This window comes from Neopsephotus bourkii, unplaced genomic scaffold (genome assembly GCF_033783945.1).
Source record: "Neopsephotus bourkii isolate Nb327-2 ecotype Australia unplaced genomic scaffold, CSIRO-AGI_Nbou_v1 NB_867, whole genome shotgun sequence".
NCBI classification, from domain to species: Eukaryota; Metazoa; Chordata; class Aves; order Psittaciformes; family Psittacidae; genus Neopsephotus; species Neopsephotus bourkii.
In genome coordinates this window covers 274,810-298,668 of record NW_026901363.1, presented here as the reverse complement: position 1 = coordinate 298,668, position 23,859 = coordinate 274,810, and the positions used below count along the sequence as shown (strand labels likewise).

The window sequence follows — 23,859 nt, the reverse complement described above, 5'->3', positions numbered from 1 at the left end:
GGACCTCTTTAAAGCTCTTCTATTGCCCTAGCATCCAATGGCACTTTCCAATTCCTAGGAGGTCTCCCTTAAGCTACAACCATGACCAGGAGCAGCAGGTTTCAGCTCAAAGAGAAAGTAACAGCTATCAGAAAAGGAGATTTTAGCTACTCACAGACATGCAAGTGCAAAGCCAGCTCCCTGCTGCCCGGCTCCTATTGCCCTTCACAGGAAGAGCTGTACAGTTACAGGCATGCACATCTTTCCCTTGCTTCCCCACTCAGAAAGAGTGGTCCTTGCAGCTCAGCCCAACAAACATGCAACTGGCCCACAGCATTCCCTGGATGTCAGAGGAAGTGAGCAGCAGGTCAAAGACCAGCTGAGTTTCAAAACCCTTTTAAAAAGCTCCAAGTGATGGAGCAACCTTCAGCACAAGGAAAGGAGCCCAGGCAGGAGCTAAAGGGCTGTGAACACAAACCACCGCCAGCCTGCCAACGAGACCAAGCCTATCAATTCCTATTTGAATGGGTGATTTTCTAGAGAAGACCTGACAATCCACATCCTCCCTTTTACTCCTCTGTATGTTAATGAAACATGGTGGTGTTTGAAAGGAGACTCTTTCTCCTCAGTGTTTCTCATTAAGCAGTAATCTCCCCTCTGTCAGATTAAAGCCGTTCACCCTTGTCCTGTCCCTCCATTCCCTTGTGAAAAGCCTCTCTGCAGGTTTCTCAGGCTCTCTCAGCCTGCGCCCAGAGCTCTCACAGCATCTCTGTGGCCTCCTCCAGACTTGCTCCAGCAGCTCCACGTCCCTCTTGTGCTGCTGCCCCAGAGCTGGATCAGGACAGCAGGGGTGGTCTCCCCAGAGCACAGCAGAGGGGTAGAATTCCTTCCCTTGACCTGCTGCTCACCCCCTGGGGGTGCAGCCCAGCACACGGGAGGGCTCTGGGCTGCAAGCGAATAATGATCTGTTTAAAAAGGAAGGCTGGTTGTATCTGTTGAAATCAACTGCAGTGGTGCCTGCAACAGAAAGATTTAAATCGAGAAAGGGTGCTGCCTCTCTAAAAGCTGGATTTTGCAGTGCTGAACCCCTCTGCTCCCTGTGGACTTGGGGCAGACTAGTTCTGTGCACAAGGCTACCTGGAACTGTGATCTGAAAATCCTAGGCAGGAAACAGCAACAACGCTCAGAGAGGGAAAGAAGTCTGGATGATCGGGTAGTGAGGTGGACTGTGAACTGGCTGAAGGAGAGAAGCCAGAGAGTTGTAGTCTATGGGGCGGAGTCTAGTTGGAGGCCTGTATCTAGTGGAGTGCCTCAAGGGTCGGTACTGGGACCAGTATTATTTAATATATTCATCAACGATTTAGATGAGGGAATTGAGTGTACTATCAGCAAGTTTGCTGATGACACTAAGCTGGGAGGGGTGGCCGACACGCCAGAAGGCTGTGCTGCCATCCAGAGGGACCTGGACAGGCTGGAGAGTTGGGCGGGGAATAACTTGATGAAATATAACAAGGGAAAGTGTAGAGTCCTGCATCTGGGCAGGAACAACCCCAGGTTCCAGTATAGGTTGGGGAACGACCTGTTAGAGAGCAGTGTAGGGGAGAGGGACCTGGGGGTCCTGGTGGACGACAGGGTGACCATGAGCCGACACTGTGCCCTTGTGGCCAAGAAGGCCAATGGCATCCTGGGGTGTATTAGAAGGGGGGTGGTTAGTAGGTCGAGAGAGGTCCTCCTTCCCCTCTACTCTGCCCTGGTGAGACCTCATCTGGAATATTGTGTCCAGTTCTGGGCCCCTCAGTTTAAGAAGGACAGGGACCTGCTGGAGAGAGTCCAGCGCAGGGCAACTAAGATGATTAAGGGAGTGGAGCATCTCCCTTATGAGGAAAGACTGAGGGAGCTGGGTCTCTATAGTTTGGAGAAGAGAGATTGAGGGGTGACCTTATTAGTGTATATAAATATATAAAGGGGGAGTGTCACGAGGATGGAGCCAGGCTCTTCTCAGTGGCAAACAATGATAGGACAAGGGGCAATGGGTACAAACTGGAACACAAGAGGTTCCACTTAAACTTGAGAAGAAACTTCTTCTCAGTGAGGGTGACAGAACACTGGAACAGGCTGCCCAGGGAGGTTGTGGAGTCTCCTTCTCTGGAGACATTCAAAACCCGCCTGGGCACGTTCCTGTGTAACCTTATCTAGGTGTTCCTGCTCCGGCAGGGGGATTGGACTAGATGATCTTTTGAGGTCCCTTCCAATCTCTAGCATACTGTGAACCACTAATACTGTAAGACAGAAGAGTGGAAGAACTGCCTTCTATCATTTTGCATACCCTGCTGAGCTGAACAGTGTCACCTCTGCCAACAGCAAATTCCATAAACTTTATTATTGGAGAAAATACAGGTTTGCATCAAAACAGCCATAAAAAACACAACCAAACAGAAGTACTTAGCACAGGGAATTCAACACACAGATGTTACACACATCCATAGGGACTACCATCCCCAGACGCTACTGCATCTCTTCCTCCTTCTGGGCCCTGTACTCCTTCATGCTCCTCTGCAAACAAGAGCAAAGGACAAATGTTAACAGCATATACCTGAGCGACACCCCATGCCACCACCCTCCTCTGTGCTGTGACTCCTCTGTCCAGTGCAGAGGACCCTTAGCAGCTCTGACAGAGCTCCAGGTACCTTCAGAAGTGACTGAGCTTTAAATTCACCCCGATGAAAAGGAGCCCAGGCCATGTTGCAGGTCAGGCAGAGAAGGGCTGAGGTAACTATAGGTTCTTTATGCCTACAATACAGCTGTCAGCCCCTTCCTCTTGCCTCTGAGACCAAGAGACAGAAAAGCCCCCTGAACTCTTCAGGAATAGTCTCACCTCAAAGGTGTTGAGCACATGTTGACAAACACCCATCAGGTCATTCAGCCCCTTCCGGAACGGCTCAACAGCAGGAAGGGCCCCTTTGGGAAAGAAGATGGGTCAGTGTTTTCCAAAGGGGTTGGTGGCCCTCTCCCTCACTGCTCTGGGCAGTGTGGTTGTTCCCCCGTGACAGGAACAGGCTCTTACACCAGCCATATGCCACACACTTCCCTCTTACCAGCCCACCATCAGCACCCCGAGAGCTGAGCTCAGGCCCAGGCTATGGTGCAGGATTAGCAGAGCCAAACCGTGCAGGTAGCCCCACAGGGAAGGAGTTCCCTTGGCAAGAACAGCCTCAGCACTACTCATTTTTAGGGAATTAAACAGTCAGCAAGCACAAACTCGATACTCAGGGGAACAGCCCCATAAGGAATGAAGTAACACTGTCCTGGGGCAGCACACAAAGCTGTGGAGCCTAGATGGAGGGCAGTGGACTGAGCTGAAGGGGTTGGTGTGCTTAGAGGAGTGAGTGATGGCAGGAGGCTCAGAGTTGTCAGTGCTACCTATTAACAGGGAACACAGACCCCTTTGGGAGGCACATCAAAATACAGCACAGACTGATGTGGCTTTTCAAGAGAGCTTTGGTTCACAGCCAGACAGCCAAGAAGGAGAAGCAGAAGCAAATTATCTCATTGCAGCTATGTATGTCAGCACACTTTGGGGTGGTTTTCCATAACCTCTGCTGATTTAGGGGAAGATGAAACACCCATCATCTCTGACAGGATGTAGCAGATCTACCTTACCCCAGCACTACAGTACAGTGCCTGCTGCCAGCCAATCTGACCAGGCACAGCAGCTTGCAGAGAAGAGGGAGAAGAGTGTTTTTCTTTATGGAAATGACTGATGGTGGAAACCTGACACTCACAGAGGGGATTCCACAAAACAAGGGCCCTGAACATGAAAGCAACGCACATCCCATACCTCTGCTCTGGATCCGGAAGTTGATCTTGCTTTCAGAGGGGTGTGTGATACAGTAGCCACAGAACTCCACATCAGGGCTGCAGGAGGGGCAAGAGGAGACCAGTGAAACCCAGGCGAATCCACAGCAAATCTCAGGGAAGTCAGAGGCTTGGGCCACCCCAGATGTGCTGGGGCTCAGGGTGTTTCTAACATAACTGAGGTTCTTATGGGAGGGATATGCTGAAAGGACATTACCTGTGTAACCTTATTCACACACCTCCATCTATTTGTGAGCTGCAGCTGGAGCTTTGTAGGGGAAAGACCTGGCTGGCACTGTTCAAACAGGAGATCCTGGGTGCTTGGAAATCTCCCTTCACACAAACCTGTTGCAGTTCTGCTGGGCAAAGGAGGCAGAGGGGCCTTGGGCAACACAAGATGTTTGCAGACTGCACAACATCTGCCTTCACAAGCCAAGGTGGTTGGTAGAACATTTGTGCATGCAGCAGAAAGCACAGCCCCTCACAAGAAGGCTGCTCTTTTTCTTGTCATGATTATCTATCAGAGGAATTCACATGACATTTGCAATGCAACTGTCATTTGAGATGATGCATTGAACTTCCTGCTGGAATTCTTCTGAGGCTTACCAGTGAGTCTTCACAAACCCCAGTGCCTCCCAGAGTGAAGCCATTTGTATATTTTAATGGGGGCAACAGGATAATTCATTTCCAGCATCAATTCCTGCATCTTGATGGAAGCATTAAAGATGATCAATTTTAATACTGGCTGTTCCTACCCTCTTTTCTGACAACACTTGCCCAAGAAGGTGACACAGATACTGTGCGACCACCTGTACTTACACAGAGTTGCACATCACTTTACCCAGAGCCACATAAGACATTCAGAAGTCTGCCACATGTCAGGCATTACTTTTCCTCTGTAACTAAACATCGGAACAGTGAGGGTTGGCTGTTCCCTAAGGGATGGGGAGCTGGGAGCATGAACTGTAAGCCAGCCAATAGGGCAGAGGACTCACTGGCCAGCCCTGTCCCACAGCACCCAAGCAAGGGAGTAAGGTGGGTGCAAAGGTGGTAGCCAGGCCAGCCAAGGGTCCAGGTCACCAGACAGGTTTGTGGGGGTGAAATAGGTCCAAGTCCAGCCCAGGAAGACAATCTGCAGGTCAGGTGAGGGTAACGAGGGTCAGACAAAACCTATGACCACCAAGCAGGTGTACAATGTACAACAATGAGGAGAGGTTGATGTCAGGTCAGGAAGTCAGTCCATGGGTCAGCATCCAACAGCCCAGTACAGGCTGAGCTGAAGACCCATATTCATACAACACAGCTCAGGAGGGACTAAAAGGCCTGAGCTGAGCTTAAATGGGGCTCCTGAGCCTGTGGGTAGGGTGTGTTTGGAGGCCCCAGGTGAGGCTGCTTAGACCCATCAAGGCCTATTAGTGCTCTCAGGGGTTAACAGCCCAAGGAGAAAGTTAATCCTGGGAAGAGAGGAGGTAGGTAAGCAGCCTTTAGCACCAGGTCTGATATAAATACTCCAACAGGCACGCACAGAGGTAGTTTTGCTTTGTGCTAGCAGCAACTGAGATAGAGCTCAGTAAGGAGAAGGGAGCAGTAGGAGACAGAGGAACCCCCAGTGGTACCAGGGGCTGCAGGGACTCCACTTACTTCTTCATGACCATGTACCGCAGGGCATTGCCAAGCGTGTGGTCCTCATCGTGCAACACAAACGTGACGCAGTTTCCATCTGTCCCGTCTGCCTGGACCTGCCATGAATGGGGAGAGAAGAGATGCTGTAAGGTTCTCTGAACACCAGCCCCACGGTGAAAAATCAGCGGTTGTGCTCAGCTTCACCACAGGCACTGGGAGGACTGGGCCATGGCTGCTGCTTGGGTCTCAAGTACTGGAACGTGACCAAGAGCAACTTCACAGAGGAGGGGAGGTGGCAAAACTATCGACCTCAGAGAAAGCTGCCCCTGGTTGTCAAAGTGCCTGTGCACCCTTGCTCCTCACAGGAGAGAAGAGGAGCCCAAAGAAAGCTGCAGCTTCAGGACCCATGGTGGAAAGAACCTGGGAGTGACTGTTCAGGTTGGTGTGATTCCGGGTCCTGCTCCTCACCAAGGGCTAGACAGTCAAAAACTGCCCAGGGAAGTGTGCTGCCTGTCAGCAGGGAAAGCTTATCCACCTCAGAACCAGATTCACACACTTGGGAGAAGCCTGGGGAAGCTATCGGCGAGCCTCAGGCTGCTGGGCCCACGTGTGATGAACCCCACAAGGCCAACAAGGAGCCTCTAGTGTGGGAGACCACTTTCATCCTGCCTCCCTGTCCCGGAGCTCAGCTCCCCCCATTCCCACAGACAGACGGGGCAGGGAGCGCCCGATGCTCCCGTGCCAGCTCTCCCTGTCGCTGTGACCCAGTGAAGTGCCAGCGGGGAGCCCGCAGTTTTCCTGCAGGGCAGTGCCATCTAGTGCTTCCTGCTGCTGCTGCTGCAGCGGGGCTCAGCGGCCTGAATGAACCGGGTGGAAGGAGACGAAACCGCTGCTGGCAAAGCCACCCAAAGGCCTGACGTTCCACAGTGCTGAGCGCTACTGCCGGAGGGGAGACTGAGTTGAGCTCTTAGGCAGAAGCTCTTCCCTGTGAGGGTGCTGAGGCGCTGGCACAGGGTGCCCAGAGAAGCTGTGGCTGCCCCATCCCTGGCAGTGCTCAAGGCCAGGTTGGACACAGGGGCTTGGAGCAAGCTGCTCTAGTGGAAGGTGTCCCTGCCTGTGGGAGGGGTTGGAACTGGGTGAGCTTTAAGATCCCCCCTCCCTTGGATCTACCCTCACTATCGCGATTTATCCAGACGCCAGCACACTCTTCCTTAGGGGGCCCGTGCTGAGGGGCCCCGCCCAGGGAGGCTCCGGCTACCGCTGCCGGGGGAAAGCAGCTCCCACCGGCTGAGGAGAGCCGACTCCCGTCCCGTCCCGTCCCGTCCCGTCCCGTCCCGTCCCGTCCCGTCCCGTCGGCCGGTCGCCACACTCCCTGCCGGCCTCACTCACCGTCTCCAGCACCGCCTTCCGCTCGTCCTCCTCCGCCATGGCCTCCGGACTACAACTCCCAACAGCCAGCGCGGCGCGGTCCCACCGGAAATAACGTCACGGCGACACGGTGTAGGCGCGGAGGGAGGGGGGGCTGCTCCCGAGCGCGGCGGGCGGTGGTGCCCAGGGAACGGCCCCTCCTGCCGCGGCGGCCGGTGAGCGGGGCCGGGGCCCGCGGGGAGGGGAACCGGGGCCTGCGGCAGAGCCGCCTGGTGCCCTCACAGCGTGCGGCTCTACCCCTGCCTCCCCCGGGGGCGGCAGGCCGCGGCGGGGCCGGCACTGACTGAGGGGCTGGGCCCGGGAGCCGTGGCGGTCGGGGGGGTTGGCTGGGTGCTCCCGGGGTGGGAGGCCTCGTTCTGTATCAGCGGGGTGTGGGGAGCTCGGGGAGCGGCTGCTGGCGTGCGGGGAAGGGAGTGTGTGTTTGGGGGTAAAGGCCGTTGGGGCTGCGGTTGGCCCCGGTGCGCTGTGTGTAGGAGCTCGGAGCCCCGGACACCCGGGGAGTTGAAGGACCGGACCGCGATAACCGCCTGCGGTTACCCCCGGGGGTGTCAGCGTGCTGGGGGCGCACCCGCTGCCTCCCTGGAGAGTCGCTTGTGCAGCGGCTCCTGTTTCCCCGCCCCTGTCTAAAACACGGTTCACTGCCCTCCGGATCGGGTGAGGGGCCTGGAACAGAAGCCGGATTGATCCTGCGAGCTGTTCCCGAAGGGATGAAGTGGGGAATCTGCACTGAGCTCTGCGGGCAGGGAGGGGGCTAAACTTTAACTTGGTACGTGAATGAGGGGGCTGGAGCAGCTCTGCTGTGGAGCGAGGCTGAGAGAGCTGGGCTGGTTCAGCCTGGGGAAGAGAAGGCTCCTTAAGGGAAGACCTTAGAGCAGCTCCAGTGCCTAAAGGGGCTGCAGGAAACCTGGAGAGGGGCTTTGGACAGTGGTCTGTAGGGACAGGACAAGGGGAACGGCTTTAACCTGCCAGAGGGGAGACTGAGCTGAGCTCTCAGGCAGAAGCTTTTCCCTGTGAGGGTGCTGAGGCGCTGGCACAGGGTGCCCAGAGAAGCTGTGGCTGCCCCATCCCTGGCAGTGTTCAAGGCCAGGTTGGACACAGGGGCTTGGAGCAAGCTGCTCTAGTGGAAGGTGTTCCTGCCTGTGGCAGGGGTTGGAACTGGATGAGCTTTGAGGTCCCTTCCAACACAAATCGGCCTGGGATTCTATGAATGTCGTGCTTCTCAGACGTAAAACGAGCAAATAAACTACAGGGCTCAGTGCTGGAATGTCTTTTAAGGAAATAATAACTTACTGCAATGCCAGGGGAAGGTTAAAGGGAAGTCGAGGCTACTTGCTGCTATAGTCACTAGAAATGATCTTATTGCAGTGGGGCCGTTTGCAATTTGCAGGGTTGCAACACACTCGTTTCATGTTTGGAGCCAGTTGGAGTGGGATGCCCTTTGCTTTCTGGAAGCATTAGCAGTGACCTCTGGTGCTGGCTGGCCTCTGAGGCTGTGAATCTCCTGGTGGAGAGCAAGAGGGGCTGATAAAGGGTGGGTGCAGGTTTCTGGGCTCCCTTCTTGTCCCAGCTCTCTTAAGCATCAGATAGGTTATGGGAAATCTTCAGTGAGGTCACAGCAACAAACAAATTGGGTTGTGTCTCACTTGAAAATCATCAGCCATCCCTAGTGAAGCGTTAAATGTCATGTTGAAGACTGAGCCTGTGTTTTAGCTGCTGTACAGGTTTTTTGGATCCTTCTTTCCAGTACCATGGGAGACCGTGCAGACAGCAGAGCATGACTTCTCATGAGTAAATCGCCATACAAATGCAGTGCTTGACCCGCCTTTGTGCTTCATCTCCCTGAGCTGCCAGATGCTTCTGGCACTGCTTCTGGAGTTCATTGGATCCGTGGTGTTTATTGGGTGTCTGGTGTCTCCAAGTGAGGTTTTCTTTTAGGATGGTTTGGTCTTGGCTGCTTCCAGCTGTTGAGTATTGTAAGTTTAGATAGAAACCAGCTGTGATCTCTAGGATCTACAAAGGGGTTGATTTTAATGGATTTAGTTCCTGAGTCTTGCAGCTTCTGAGCAGAGATGTTCTCTAACAGTTGATAGATGTGTGTTGCATGAGTTTCACAGGACTGCATGAGACACTGCTTACAGAGAGAAACGTATTCCTTCTTAAGCTGTTTTACTTCATTTGATCCATCCTGCTCAAAGCTGGGGGCAGGTGTCATTGCTAAGGATGTGGTTTCTGTCTCAGAAGTAAAGCTGAGAGCTGTGGGTTCAGTGAATTGATGTCCTTGCTGTGGGATCCTACAGTGGCAGCGAGCGTCACCTTACTTGTGGTGCTACTCAGTGCTACTCACTCTCTCCTCACTAATATGAGACCTGAGAATATCCAGTGTTAAAAGAGGCTTTTGGGAGTTGTCTGAACTACTTTATAGTGCTCAGTTTGAACCTGGAGTTCTGCTCCTCTGGGATTAAGGTGTCTCTTTGACTGTGGGCCTTGTTCTGAGGTTGGTCACTTGGTGCTTTGCAGACTGCTGATCTCCTGCAGTGTGTGGTAGGGGAGGCTTTAGCTCAAGAGGTTTAGTTGTGTTTGTATCCCTGGCTGTGCCCTGGTGTTGTACCATGCACTGACATAGGTCTGGTTCCATTTCTGGACTGGCCAAAACATCACAGCCAACTTTATCGTGGTGGATCTCAAGGAACATGGTTGTATAATCAATTCCTCCTGGTTTAGTTAGTATTGCTCCACATCAGTGTGCTGTGATAATGCTCACAAGTTCTTTGATTTGGTAGGAAATGAGGGTTGGCAGCACCTGAAGAGATCCAGTGTGGAGTGAGTAGAGAAGAGAATCAAGTGTGGTTTGTGTGGTTTGGATCTTCTTTCTAAATGAGAGCTAAGGTGTGCAACACAGGGAGCCCGAGCTTGTAGGGTCACTTTTGAAGGGCTGGGCAGTTGAAATGGGTTTTCTATACCTGTATCTATCTCTCTCTCTCTATATATATATATATTTCCTCACAGGTACTACTTTTTTGCCTGGACAATCTATGCTCTCCCTGTAGCTGTGTCAGGAGTGAGCTGCTGTCTCTTTAACCAGGAGAAAGGAGGAGCAGTTGCACGGCTGTTAATCATTACTTTATACAAGACCAGGATCAGCTCTGTGCTACCCTGGTCTCTGGTGTGATAAGCTTTTAACTGATGTAATCCAAGGCCTGGGTTTGTTTCAGCTTTGTGGACTTTTTGGGTCTGGGTTTTGGTTTGGCTTCTCTTCTGTTACAGCTTCTTCAGGTGGAGGTAATGGCTCCAGTGGGAAGGCTCTAAGGAATCTCTTTTTCTTTTATGTTTTAACTCCAAGTAATCTCCACTTCTGCTCAATGCCAGGTCCAAATGCTCCCCCCTTAACAATGCTGTGGGCAGCAGGCTGAATAAAGCTTTTGTCCTCTTCAGGTCTGTGGAGGTGGGACTTGTGATTCGTAATTTACTCATGTTTAACTAGAGGTAGGTGAGTCTTGGAGTACTAGAGTCTTGCTTAGAGACCCTCATGCTCCCATGTCTGTAGCACTGTGCTTTGAAGAGCTGATAGGTTTTTTTGTAAGGTCAGAGGCAGCAAAATAACACTGGAATCTGTGTGCTTTTCCTGCTCTAATGCCATCAGTGAGTGGTTGATGCAGTATTTTAAAGCTGGCTTAGAAAGAAGCCAAACTTATGTGTTGGCTGCTGAAGTCTTCTGGTGAGTGTGCATAAGCTCGAGTGTGGATGCAGGTGATCAGCCTGAGAGCTCTTCTGGTATAGCTTTCTGGAAGGAAGATGGACTTCTCTATGGTGGGGCAGCTCTGATGCTGTGAGATGTGATCTGTCAGAATGCTTCGGTGGTGCTGGAGGGAGAAGGTTGTGGTCGGGCTTCTAAGAAGCTTTCCAAATGACGTGGCTCTCTCTGCTTGTCACGTGAGGTTCTTGGTAGTTGAAGTGTTGCAAGGGATAGTGGGACACCCTGGAAGGATGTTTTGAAACTCTAAACTGGGACGTTGCCTTTGTGCAACTCCTAATTGTAGAAGAGCAGAGCGGGGAGCAAGAGCAGCCCTAAAGCTCAAGTACTGTGAGAGTTGTAACCTTGGCTGGGGCTGGACCATGGGCCTGACTTGGTGGGGCACCTGCTTGCTGCTTGGAGCTATTACCTGCTCCTCATAGTGTTTCTTGCTGGGGTTGAAAAAGCCCTGAACTTCTGTGGCGTTACAAATGGCAGCACTCAGCCAGACCAGGGTGGGCCAGGTGCAGTGGGATGCCTGGAAGAGTGGAAGAGCAGAAGGAGCTTGTGATAAACTCTTATGCTCCAGTGAGTGGCTGCTTGGGTGAGATTTGATAGTGATTCTTGCCCTCCATAACCTTGTAATGTGAACTCTTTTCCTCCATGATAGCATGTGGGAATATGCCTCAGAGGACACAGTGTGAAGACCTTCTTCCTTCTGCTGGGACCTGCTCTTGAGCTTGCTTTTCATTTTTGTGTTACAGATAGTGAGTAATCATGACTCCTTCTCTGCTTTGTGCTCTTCCTCCTCTGTTTGTGCTGAGGAGTTTCCTTAGGAAGTGTGTGAGAGCAAAAAACTGTTACCCTTGCTTTTCCATGTGCTGTGACTTCCACAGTCACCTTCAGCTGGACATTGATGTTGCTTCATTGACCCTAATAAGCACTACCTGACCTTGTGTTTAAAGGTCTCCTCTTAGATGTAAATTAATTTGGGGGGGTATTTTCCGTAATGCTGACAGACTCAATGTCAGAGGGCAGTTGTGAGCCTGCAAGCCAGAGTACCTGTGACTGTGGGATGAAACAAACCCAAACCTGGCTGTTTGTCACCTCTTTGTAGCCACAGTTTTAGGTGAGCTGGAGCTTGCTTGCTTCAGAATGGGAGGGGAACAGGGCAGGGGGTCTGTTAGTTTGGGCACTCTTCACCTTCCTTTTTCCTAGTAGATGTTGTGCAAGTAAATCCTGTTGTTCATGTCCCAGAGCCATGTCCAGATTAGGTTGGCATCCAGGTGGGAGTGGTGCAAGGGAAGCAAGTGATGTGGAACACTTGGACGTGGTGTGTAAGGACAAGGGAAGCTGCTGTCTCAGAGCAGCAGTGCAACAAGGTGCCTTTGTTCTGACAACAGATCTTGCTCTGAGACAGGGTGAAGAAGCAGTGAGTGATGCAGAGCAGCACAAGGGGTTTCCCTGTGCCCTTGGCAGAGGGAAGGGGCATGTGTCTGGTCAGAGGAGAGGCAGCTTTAGCCCAGGAGGAAGTGAAAGTGGTAGAGCTGTTTGGGCAGGCTGCTTCTGAGCCTTCTGTTGCTGATGCCCTTTGGTTGTGTTACTGGCCAGGAGGGGCAAAGGAGAATTGGCCTATTTGGGAACTCACATGTGCACAGTGTGAGGCTTCATCTGGCATGTTCTCCTGTCCCCTTTGCTGGCACTGTGACCCCTCTCAGGCTTTCTAGAGCACACTTGGCTGGGTGTTCTTCTCCAGAGCAGTGTCCTTCAAGTCCTCTCACTGTTCTGCTCCCTGCTTTGCTTGCTGTGGCAAACTCACCCTTTGCCTTCTGCTTCCTTCAGCAGCGCTGGCTCTGAACACCTCAGCTGTGTGTGGTTGTACTGACATAGATGTGTGAGCTTTCCAGCCACAACAGAGGTTTGTAGGTACAAACAAAGACAGGAACATGAGGGCAGACAAGTGCAAAGTGAAGAATACGATTTTGGGGTTTTTGCAGGGTCAAAAGTCTTCCTAAGTCTTTCCTAAGCAGAAAAGAGGCTTATGGAGGTAGTGGATCAGCTGAGTAGATGTCACAGCTGTGCTCTGGCATGTGGTTTCACATGTTAAATCTTGGCTCTGAGAGTAGATTAACGGGATGATACTTCAGCTGATTGTGTCCTGTTATATGAGAGCAAACGTTCTTCCAGCTCTGGAGACTTCACAGAGGGCTGGCCCTCAAACACTTGCATACTGTAAGCTGCCTGGTTTGAGACGTTGGCTTCAGAACTGGTGTGCTCCCGAGGATGATCAGCTTGCCAAGGTGCTGTCTTGGTTTGAGACAGGGTTGGGTGCTTTTATAGCAGTCTTGGGACAGCAGGCACCCAGTGAGTGTCTCCAGCCCATGAAAAGGGGATGTGTGTGGGGTGACTCCACACAGTGGCAGTTTCTCTACTTGAATTTGATAGCAATCAAAGCCAAGGCCTCACCCCTGAGCAGTCATGCGTTAGGCATGGGGGCTGCTGTTAGTGTAGCTGTGAGATTGTGACTTCCTTTCTGAACTGGGGCTCGCTGGCTGCAGGCACAAACCTTGCTTTTCTCAACAAGCAAGAAAAAACACCAGGATCAGTTAAAGAGCAAAGAAATGTACTAAAAGTCACTGGAAACCTAAGTGGAACCAAGGTCGGTAGAATTCATTATGGGGCCACTGACTGTAGGATGCCAGGGAGCTGCAGTGGGAAGAATCTTTTAGAGGTTGTTGTAGCCTTGGTGGTGTTCTGAACAGAACCTAAAGGAAGTGAGAGAAGCTTTCTGGTAGTGGCATCCTGTCAAAGTACTGAACAAGCTTCTGCCTCGCTCCTGTTGAGGGCTCAGTGAGTCCTGCTAAGATGATGCTGCTTCCTCTGGCAGAGCACACGAGTCTGATCCTTGCGGTGTTTTGTTCCAGGTGAAGCCATGGCTATCCTGTTCGCTGTTGTGGCGAGGGGCACAACCATCCTTGCCAAGCATGCCTGGTGTGGAGGGAACTTCCTGGAGGTGACAGAGCAGATCCTGGCGAAAATCCCTTCTGAAAACAACAAACTGACCTATTCACATGGGAAGTGAGTAATGCTGCTCCGCTGGGTACAGGGAGAGGCTGGTGAATGTGCACGGGGAGTGGAATAAATGGAGTGTAGCCAGGTTTGGATGTGCATGTATGCCCATGGAATGTGCTGTCAGCTCAACAGCTGCTTCTTTTTCCCCAGAACTTTGCAGCATGACCAGGATTTGAATTTAGCTTAAGCAGTAAGTACCAAAGCAGTTGATAAAAACCCAGGTTATCTACTTTTATGCAGCTCCAGAGGGTTTTGGAGAGTGCTCAGCTGTGGAAATTAAGCTGTTGGAGTCTGGTGTTTGGCTTGGGGAGTCTTTTGCTGGCTTTGCTGAGGCTAGGTTATGGCTTTAGGTAAGAGCATCACCCTTCTCAGCTGGATCACTTGTGGCTCCTGGTTGCTTTAAGGTAAGTCATGCTGACAGACTCCACAGGTCATCCTGACCTACCACAGATCCAGTCTGTGGGATGGAAGGATTCTTCCCAGGCTTGCACAGAGCTCTGAACAGCCCTGGCTCAGTGCTGATAGGATGGAGGGATTAGATGCTGCATCAGCCTGAGCCTGTGCTGACTCACTGCACATGTGTAATAGGTAAGTCAATGGGCTGCTGTACAAACTAAAGAACAGACTGGAGAAAGCAGATTTAGACACATTGGGCCCCAATTCAGCTCTGTTTGTGGAACTGGCAGCGTGGCTGCATTCACAGAACTGCCTGAGCTGCCATGTTAAAGCTGTTCTGGCAGCATGAGCATTCAAGAGATAAGAATCAGGGTAGGTTCCCCACATCCTTCCCTGGTTTGGGAGCCCTAAAAGTCCCTGGGCAGAGCTTTCTGAGGAAGCTGCCTGCCCTGTGGTGTAACATAGTTCAGATGCTGAATCTTTGCTGTTGTCATTTTATAGTAGTTCTTTTCTTTTGTATACTCTTTTCCTTAAGTGCTGTTCAGCCAGCTACAAAGCTGAGTTTCAGGAGCACCACAGTGTGCTTTATAGGTGAAAACTTGAATTGTGCTAGAGATTGGTATGAACCTAAAATAACAGCTTGGCTTAATTGTGATAGGCAATAATGCTTTGAGCTGGTTTGCACTGTTTTTCAGGATACTGAGGGTTGCCTTTAACTAATGTCTGTGTTTGCTCAGCACCACATCTTTACATGAATTGTTAACCTGGATGATGGATTCAAGCCTGTTTAGCCTGATTACTGTTCTAATTCACTTCGTGCTGGGGTTGCTTTGTCCATTAGCCTTTGTGCTGAAAACCAAATGGCACAGCCTGGTGGTCACACAGACAAGGTTATAGAAGCAAGTCACTGTGCAATAGAGGCTCACTAAGGGCTTCTCTTCCTGGTCACCCCAGTTAACTGCAGCTCTTGTCACATGTGAGCTGGTGAATGGATGCTTCTGTGCACACTGGTTAGGATTAGACACAAATCTTACCCCTGGGTATCCTGTCAGGGTTTTGCTTTTACAAGGAAGTAGCTGGAAGGATGTGGACCTGAAGTTGTTTGGCAACTAAATGACCCACAGCATTACTGCTAAGTGGGGAGTGCTGTGCAGTACCTGAGGCCAGTGATCCTTTAACACATAGGTGGTCTCTAATTCCCTGTAGCTTATAGGAGTGGAAACATTTACCTGAACAAAGAGGGCTGGGATATGTTGGCATCTGTCTGAGTTCTTGTAGAACCACTGGAATTTGCTGCCCTCCTTCTCCACCCCTCGAGGGCCCTGCAGGCAGAAGTGTCTTCTAGAAGGTTAGTCCCATGGCAGCTCCAAATGACCTTTCTTTTTCTTCTTCTTTGCAGTTACCTGTTTCACTACATCTGCCAAGACAGGATTATATACCTCTGCATCACAGATGATGTAAGTGGTTTGGTTACAGCTATGCCCAGACAGGCCCTTTGCAGGTTTTGGCTTTTCTTGTATTTATATGTCAAGGAAATTCAATAGTGGGTGCTGATCTGAGGTGCCTTTTTTCCATTGGAGCTGCTGCTTATCATTACATCAATTACAGCTTTGAAGTAAGCCTGGAACTCAAATGCATGTGAATAGTTAGTTTTGAGGTGAAGTTCTTGCTTTTGCCTAGTTTGTGTCTTAGCAGCCCCAGTGCAGAAGAGTCTAGATATAGAGCCTTGAATTGTCCGTGCAATTATAAGTGTTGTAGCAAAACCTTTTCCCTCACTGGAAGAAGGTACCAGGCACAGAATTAGAACCATTGATTCCCTGGTAAAGTCTGCTGCCATCCCACACCCAGGAGGGTGAGACTGGAATATGGCTGCTGCTGATTCCCAAGCTGACCAGTCAGATCCCATCATGTTAGGTGCAGCATGAACTGATAATTACAGTTTCTCTACCTGCCCCGTGTACTTTGTTGTTCCTTGGTACAGCTCTGGATGTGGTTTCCTTTCTTCTTTGCAGGACTTTGAACGATCCAGAGCCTTCAACTTCCTGAATGAAATCAAGAAGAGGTTTCAGACCACGTATGGCTCGAGAGCACAGACAGCTCTTCCCTATGCAATGAACAGCGAGTTCTCCAGTGTCTTGGCTGCGCAGCTGGTGAGAGCTGTTGCTGAATGGGGTTTCCCAAACTTCTCCCCAGAAATCCTCCTTGCGTTTGCTCCCTTGGAGCTGAAGCACTGCACTGAGCCTGAGTTTAAAGCTGGGGAGCTGGCTGTTCTCCACTCTTCCCCTGCTGCTGGGGTGCTTTGGTGTAAAAATGGGTTTTAATGGGCATTAGCTGGTCACTGCACTGGAAACTAGATCTTAATGGTAGCATTTGAAATGTCCAGCGTAGTTCCAGTGACCATCCAGTGCAGGCTGATGTCACTAAGAGCAGGACAAACACAGTTCCTGTTAAACCGAAGTTCAGAACTTGAGAACCTGGTAATCCTGAACTGCTCTCCCTTCTCCCACCTTTACTGCACAGTGTGACAGGGTGTTTGCTTGTGGCACTGTGTCCTTTTCAGGAGAAAGAAAACTGGGCTTGGGTTACAGCCAAGGGCTGCACACAGAACCAGGATAGGCTCTCCAGCTGGCTGGCACAGGGGCTCCAAGGATTTCCATTCCCAGGGCAGGTAGAAGGTTAAAGAGCAGTACAAACAGCTTGTAGAAGCTCCCACGTTCCCTGAGTTGAGGTTTTCCTTGCACTCTTCCAGCCTCAAGATTCAAAGTGTGAGGGTGTTACAAAAGTGAGGGAAGTATCTGCTTCACCCTTTCAGCTGAGGCCATGGTGCATTCAGGATGATGCTGGATTCCAAGCTTTGTAGGCTTTGCAAGGCACTGGTATGATTCCAGCTAGGAAAGAAGATGAAGCCCATGTCAGTGGGGTCTGGGGAGGTGCTGAGCATATGAAGGGCTGTGGGACAGAGCCCTGGCACAAAGTGGTGTTTCCTAGAGTACTTTTTCTTATGCAGCATTGACTTGATGTGTGACCCTGCCCTGCTGCAGAGGGGGTTTTGTGGGGGAGAGCAGGAGGAAAAGCAGGGAGCAGATGCTCCCAGTGTGGGGTTGAGCTGCTCTAAAAACTGGAGCTGTTAATGTGGGAATGCTGCAGTTCCCAGCCTCCCTGGTGCTGGTCTGCAGAGGTGAGCTTCCAGCACCAGCAAGGGAAAAAGGCCTGGGGAAAGCACAGACCTGCTGCTAGATGGAATTTCAAATGCAATGAATGAAGGCAGATGGAAAACATAGGAGGAATAAACTGACTCTCCTGTGACTCGTGATCAATAGCCTTAATAGTGCACAGAACCTCAGGCTACAAGGAAAATGGTTTGAATCTTCTGCTGAAGACTCTTGAGATTCCCTAATTGACTGCAGACAACTCCATAACCTGAGCAGTGTTGGCTTGGGGTGAGGTTTAGTTTGCTTTTGGGTTTGGTTTTGAGGCCTCCCTTGAGTTAAAGATAAAATGTCCTTGGAATATTGGGGTTCAGAGCTTGTACACAGTCAGTACCTGGGGGAACTACAGGTGGTGGTACAGGAGGTTCTCAGTCTGCTGTGGCTGGTTAGTGCTGGTGCTGTTCTCCGTGAAGGACTTGGCTTTTTCCCTGCTGATCTACTGAAAGTACCCAGTATGGTGATCCTGCAGTGCAGGAGGAGGGGTCCTTTACTGGTGAGCCATAAGCATAACTCCTGCTGTAAATGTAGACACTGGGTGGGTTTTATAACCCTCTGCATCAGCAATAGCTGCATGTTGAGGTGGAGGGTGAAGCCAGGGCACTGGGGTAGGTGAAGGTGAAGTGAGGATTTGCACTGCTGCTGCCTGCTGTTTGTACTGGAGCTTGTGAGGAGCTGTTTGTGGTGTGCCCTCAGGCACTACCAGAGGCCATGTGGAGCACAGACTTGCACGTAGTTCACTGCAGAAACTGTGCTTTGGGTTATGCAGCAGATAGAAAGCCCTGAATGGTAATGCCAGTGTGGCACTGTGTATAATAAATCAGACTACTTCCTGTCTGGGGGGGGACTGAGTTCATTTCCACCAGGCTTTGATATATGGAGGTTGGAGCTATATAGGTGGTGTCAGAAAGCTCTTCCTCAAATGGCTCTAAAGCTTCCTGAGCCCTGCTGATCCAGCACTGCATGTAGTGCAAGAGCAGGGCTGTTACAGGTGATTCCTGTGACTGCAGGAGTTTGGTGTGAGGCTGAGGCTGGAGGAGGAGATCAAGGCAGGTCAGAACTCAAGTTCAGCACACAGGTAACACTGGAGAGGGAGGCTGCACTTCCAGTACAACCAGTGGGCAGCGTTGGTGGCAGGCCAGTCCTGCCCCTTTGCCTAAGAACCAAAACTCTGAGCAGAAGGCTCAAAGGAGCTGTTGCACTCGATGCTGTTACTGTTGGTTATGTCTCTGATAACTTGACCCCACATCCCTGCCTGGGCTGTCCTGCAGTGCCCGGGAGCACAGCACTGCAGTGCTGAGGGTCCCTGTGCTCACTGACTCCTCCTTTGTTGCAGAAATACCACTCGGAGAGCAAGAGCACTGACCAGGTGGCAGAGACACAAGCTCAGATCGATGAACTCAAAGGAATCATGGTTCGAAACATAGGTATCCGCTTCCCTCAGCACCCGGCATTCCCGGGATCCCTGCAGGGAGTTACCTGAGTGCAGCTGGTGTGGGGTGGCTTCTCTTGGCAGAGTGAATGGATGAAGAAGGAGCCGGGGAAGCCTGGAGTTTGCTCTGTTACTTGCCTTGCACATGGTTGAGGGTGGCAGATGGGTGTGAGGAGCGTGCTGAGATGAACTTGCATAGGCTGTGGTGGGGTGAAGCGTGCTCTGGACTTGGACTGCTTGTCATGAGGCTTTCCTGCAGCTGCTCAAGGTACTCCTTGGTGGCTTCCATACCCTGTGTGTGTGTGTGAGAGAGAGAGAGAGAGACTCTGGTTTGGGTTTTAACAAGTCTCACCACTTAAAATGGAGTGTTAGATCTGGAACTGACCAAAATTGAGTCAGGTCAGTCCCTAAACGTAGCCTGTGTGCTGTGAGACTGCTCCTTAAGTGCTCCTGCCTAGCAGTATCTAAAAGGCTGGGATGTGCTTGATGCCAAGAGCTGCAGGATGGCAGCGGAGCCGGGGTGTGGGATGCAGCATTTTCCACTGGGATTCTACCTTCAGCTTGGGATTTTTGTCTCTTTCTCCAGACCTTGTGGCACAAAGAGGAGAGAAACTGGAGCTGCTCATCGATAAAACAGAGAATCTTGTGGATTCGGTAAGTCTGGGGAAGGACTTAGAAATGGGGAATGGTGTTAGTGCATCATCGGGGAGGAGTCGGGGTGATGATCAGTATCTAGAGCTGCTTTTAAATAGACTGAAGCATCATCACTTTGGAGAGGGGCTTTGGACAGGGGCCTGTAGGGACAGGCCAAGGGGAATGGCTTGAACCTGCCAGAGGGGAGACTGAGCTGAGCTCTTAGGCAGAAGCTCTTCCCTGTGAGGGTGCTGAGGCGCTGGCACAGGGTGCCCAGAGAAGCTGTGGCTGCCCCATCCCTGGCAGTGTTCAAGGCCAGGTTGGACACAGGGGCTTGGAGCAACCTGCTGTAGTGGAAGGGGTCCCTGCCCGTGGCAGGGGGTTGGAACTGGGTGAGCTTTAAGGTCCCTTGAACCCAAACCAGTCTGGGATTCTATGCTCTAGATCTACAGATCCTTTCCTATGTCACACACAAATTATGTCTTCTCCCCCCACTCCTTGCAGCTGTTTGACAAGCTGCATCCCAGCCCTGCTGCTCCAGGAGGGAATGAGGGCACCCTGTGTGTTCTCTTGGAGTTGTGGGTGACTCAGTTGCCCCAGTCCTGAGGAGCAGCTGCCCCTCCTATATATGAAGCAATAGGGAAGCTGAAGATCATAATGAAACCTTCTTTTGCAGCCTGGACTCAAGTCAGCTTGATCCATACAGACTGGAAGCCTGTAGAGTTGGTCTGGTTTGTCAGAAGGGAAGGGGAAGCTGATTTAAACAAAACCCCATCACCAATAAACCCAAGTTGTTCTCCAAAGTAGCCTGGGAAAAACTCTGGAGGTTCATGGTGTGTTTCTAAGTGAGAAAAGACTGGCACCCCCTCTCCCCCCTAGCTTAATGTAGGCACAGAGCATTATGTTATCTAGTAAAGCACTGGGCGCTTTGGAAGCCTTTCCCCTGGGAATCTCTGGAGGAGGTGATTGCTTTGGGTTATTAGGGAGACAGCAGCTGGGAAAAGCATGTGGTTCTTGGGATGCAGCTTCAGGAATGAATGGGCTGTTTTACTTTCTCTTGCAGTCAGTCACTTTCAAAACTACCAGCAGGAACCTTGCTAGAGCCATGTGTATGAAGAACCTCAAGCTTACCATCGTCATCATCATCGTATCAATTGTAAGTATGGAGCACAACAGCCTTCAGCTCCCAAGTCAGGTTCAGCTGTGGAACATGCCCCCAGCACGTTGCTGTGTTCTCAGCTCTGTGCCTGGCAGGGTCTCAGCTCTAAACCCAGCATGGTGATGGTGGGGTTTGCTAACGTGGGCTTTCCAAGTGCTGGGTGCCAGGCTGATGCAGCACTGGGCTGTGGGTGTGGAGGGGCAGTTCTTGTCTAAAGTGCCTGTTTTCTCTCTCCAGGTCATCATCTACATCATCCTCTCAGCTGTCTGTGGGGGCCTGGCCTGGCCGAGCTGTGTGAAGAAGTAATGGGGGCAGCTGGTGCTGGTCACTTGGAGATGAGAACCACAGGAGTGTGGAGAAGCAACCTACAGGATAACTCTGAGTCTTTCACTACTGACACCTCCTCATTCTTCCATCCCTCCAGGACTTCAGACTATTTTGCCTTATCACCCCAAACAGGCCCAGCTGATCACTGCTCAGTGCAGCGTTAGCCTCAAGCATGGGCTGGTTTCAATTACTTGAAGGGATTATTACTATTTTATGTTTCTTTTCCTGTCCCAGCTCCAACCTCCCCAGCTGGGTGGGTGCTGTGTCCAGCTCCGGGGGGTTATGTGCATGCTCACCCCATGTCCATGTAGCTTTGCACTTAACCTGTGAGCGTGCAAGTGGAGAACAGGACTGCTGGCAACTGTCCGGCTGCAGGGATGGGGCTGGGGGTTGTTTGGAGCTCACCTGATGGGGCAGGGACAAGGTGAGGGTGTGTGTGAATTCCCACTTCCTACAGGTATCAGAGAGCCAGGTGCCTCTCCCTGCACATCTGGCCTCATGTGGTTATGGAGTGTTTTAGCACGTGGAGGTTGTGAGGGTGATGGTGGGAGTAATGAGAACAGCTTTGGGTACTGTGGGATGTGGGTGCTGCTGCCACTGTGTGGAGCCTGCCTTTTCCTGGAGGTCTTTGTGCAGTTGGTAGGAGAGGGTGTTGGGCCACCTCAGCGATTTGAAATGGCAATGGCTGCCTCTTCATCCTCTTCATCCTGGCTTCTTCCTCATCTCCCCCCTTAGCGTGTGCTAAACCAGTACAGTAAAGGAGGCAGTTGCATATAGTTAAGGTTGCAGTAATGTCTCTGCTTTCTCACACGTTGTTTCTCCTGTTCTTTTGAGGGTGGACTAAAATGAGTACTAATGTCCCTCACCAAGGTGAAACTGGGGGCCAATCTGCTGATCTGATCGATGAGGTGCCAGGTATCTGCTGCTTGTGCTTCTGCTCTGCAGGCGAGCGCTGTGAGGACAGAGAAGGGTAGGAGGTTGGAGTTGATGGATGGTGACTTTCTCTAGGGGCTGGGGAAGAAAAGCTCTTTCAGGGGATGTAGTAACATGTATTCCTCTGACAATAAACCCAAACCCAAGGCTAATAACCAAATGTCAGGCCAGGTACACTGCTGCTGTCGGGGGACAGGGGCTGCTCTGCCAGATGTTGGCAGCTGTGAGCATTGCATTTCTGTCCCAGCCAGCCCTCAAGTCATGGGCCCTGGCCCAGCTGACCAAAGCTGCTGTTGCCTGGGCGAGGGCTGCGGGGCTGAAGGCTTGGATCTCACAGGGGAAGGAATAGAACTGGAAGCTCACAGAAGCATCAGATGGGTGATGAAGGAAGATGCATCTTTCTGGCCCAGGAAAGTGGCTTCTCATGGTGGGAGGAAGTCATTGAGGTAGGGAAGGGGAAGCCCAATTTGGTGATGAAGCTTGAGCCCTGGGTTGGTGTTGTGGGTTCATGGTGCCCTGCAACACAGGCTGGCCACAGGCAGGGTGACCATGAGGAGGAGCTGCTGCCTTGAGGCATGTCACACTGACCAGAGAGCTCCAGGAGGGTTCTCCTATGAGCTTGTACACTTAACATGGGATTCACCTACGAGGCTGAAACCTAACTGAGGGTTATCAGGTCTCCATCCCCAGGAAGCGCCACTGGTTCTGCTCAGCACGGGGGTCTGTTCCTGTAACTGAGTCCAGTGTAAAGCTTAAGAGAAAGATTTCCTTCCTCCTGCCCTGCGCAGTGCAGCGTGGGCTCTGCATGTTCTAGGGGTTGTTGATGTTCCCGTGTTCATTTCTATGATCTGTTGTCTTCTGTACGAATACTTTTTAAAGCAAATCCTTCCTTTCCTTTTAAAGGATGCACCGAGGCATTAGTGTAAAATCAAAGTAACTTGGTTTAAATAAAATTCCTGTACAGAATGCACAGTTCCCTAGTTTTGTGAAAGGTGGGTGCAGCACTGAGCATAGGGACTGCTCTGTGTAACCAGTGAGTAACAGGGGGGGTGCATCACCCATGGGGCTGCCAAGCCTGGCTGTGAAAACCTCCCTGTACCAGGGGGATTCTGATGTGTGTTGATGCAGGTGCCTGAGCCTGTTCTGACCTGATGGGCTGATGTCTGGTGGTGGAAAGAAGCCACTTCTCCATGTTACCAACCTGACTGAGGCTGGGATGGGGGGGGGACAACACACACAATATAAATACCTGAAGGAACTCACTTGGTGTGAGAACAGCTTAGAAAAATGGAAGGATGAAACTTCACCATTGCTCGAATGAGACTCTAATCTCTTACAGTTTGGGTTTGTGCTTTATGTCCCTGATCTGTGGAGATGGCCCCGTCCTCAAGTGGGACAGCTCTCCAGGTGCTGGGCACATGGGACTTGTATTTTAAATGCCTGTGAATCCAAGCAGAATGAGGCCCTGTTCACCTCTTTGCCGCTTTTCTTAAGCCTCTGGTTGTCTAGAAATATGTAACAGGGTTGGTATTGCTGCAGACATCAGTTCCTTGGTTCTTCACAGCAGCAGTGTCACAGCCTGATGCACTTCAGCTGGGAGACAACCTTAAATTAAACACTGCACTCTGCCAGGGAGATTTTGGTCTTTATCTAGCATTAAACAGATGCTCAGTAGCCATTAAGTAGCAGGAGCTGTCTCGACTCAGGAGCCTGCAGGGAAATGCTGGTGTGCTCTTTATGGGGGCTGTAGCCCAAAGGTGAGACAGAAGAGAACTCAATACAGATCAAACCCCTGAGATCTGCTGCTCCTTGTTCTGTAGAGAGGGGAGGTAAATCAGTAAGTCTTCTATGACCCAGGTTCCAGCTTTACCACCAGGCCAGGTTCTGGAAAAGAACCTTCTCCATAAAGGAAAAGCCTGAACAGGTCAGTGCCATAAACCTGCAAAGCTTTTATCAGGGGTCCAGAGGAGCCTATTGGTGTACAGTTGTCTGTGACACACTCATGTGTGGCAAAGAGGGGTTTGTGCTCTGAGAATGAGCTGCTGTGCAGCTTCCTCTTTGCCAGCAGCGTTTCCTGTACTTTGTT

The 23,859-nt window shown here is 51.2% G+C and overlaps 4 protein-coding genes across 4 annotated transcripts in view; 2 read left to right on the top strand and 2 right to left on the bottom strand.

Annotated features, from left to right (window-relative positions):
* LOC133214031 (potassium voltage-gated channel subfamily C member 1-like) overlaps positions 1 to 23,859 on the top strand; it is a 310,932-nt gene that overhangs the window by 148,508 nt on the left and 138,565 nt on the right. The window lies entirely within an intron of this gene.
* Positions 2,341 to 6,942, bottom strand: LOC133214024 (DNA-directed RNA polymerases I and III subunit RPAC2-like). Its single transcript, XM_061356677.1, has 5 exons — positions 6,847 to 6,942; positions 5,476 to 5,573; positions 3,818 to 3,894; positions 2,855 to 2,937; positions 2,341 to 2,532 (listed from the first exon to the last, which is right to left on the bottom strand). The coding sequence occupies exons 1-5, from the start codon at positions 6,883 to 6,885 to the stop codon at positions 2,485 to 2,487; spliced, it is 345 nt and encodes a 114-aa protein (XP_061212661.1). The 5' UTR covers positions 6,886 to 6,942; the 3' UTR covers positions 2,341 to 2,484.
* LOC133214095 (basic proline-rich protein-like) lies at positions 6,943 to 11,280 on the bottom strand. The gene is made up of 3 exons (XM_061356787.1): positions 11,254 to 11,280; positions 11,046 to 11,153; positions 6,943 to 7,548 (listed from the first exon to the last, which is right to left on the bottom strand). Exons 1-3 carry the CDS (start codon positions 11,278 to 11,280, stop codon positions 6,943 to 6,945), a joined length of 741 nt encoding a protein of 246 aa, XP_061212771.1.
* On the top strand, positions 6,974 to 22,739 carry VAMP7 (vesicle associated membrane protein 7). The gene is made up of 8 exons (XM_061356676.1): positions 6,974 to 7,040; positions 13,540 to 13,693; positions 15,483 to 15,540; positions 16,096 to 16,233; positions 18,626 to 18,716; positions 19,308 to 19,375; positions 20,418 to 20,510; positions 20,751 to 22,739. Exons 2-8 carry the CDS (start codon positions 13,548 to 13,550, stop codon positions 20,817 to 20,819), a joined length of 663 nt encoding a protein of 220 aa, XP_061212660.1. The 5' UTR covers positions 6,974 to 7,040; positions 13,540 to 13,547; the 3' UTR covers positions 20,820 to 22,739.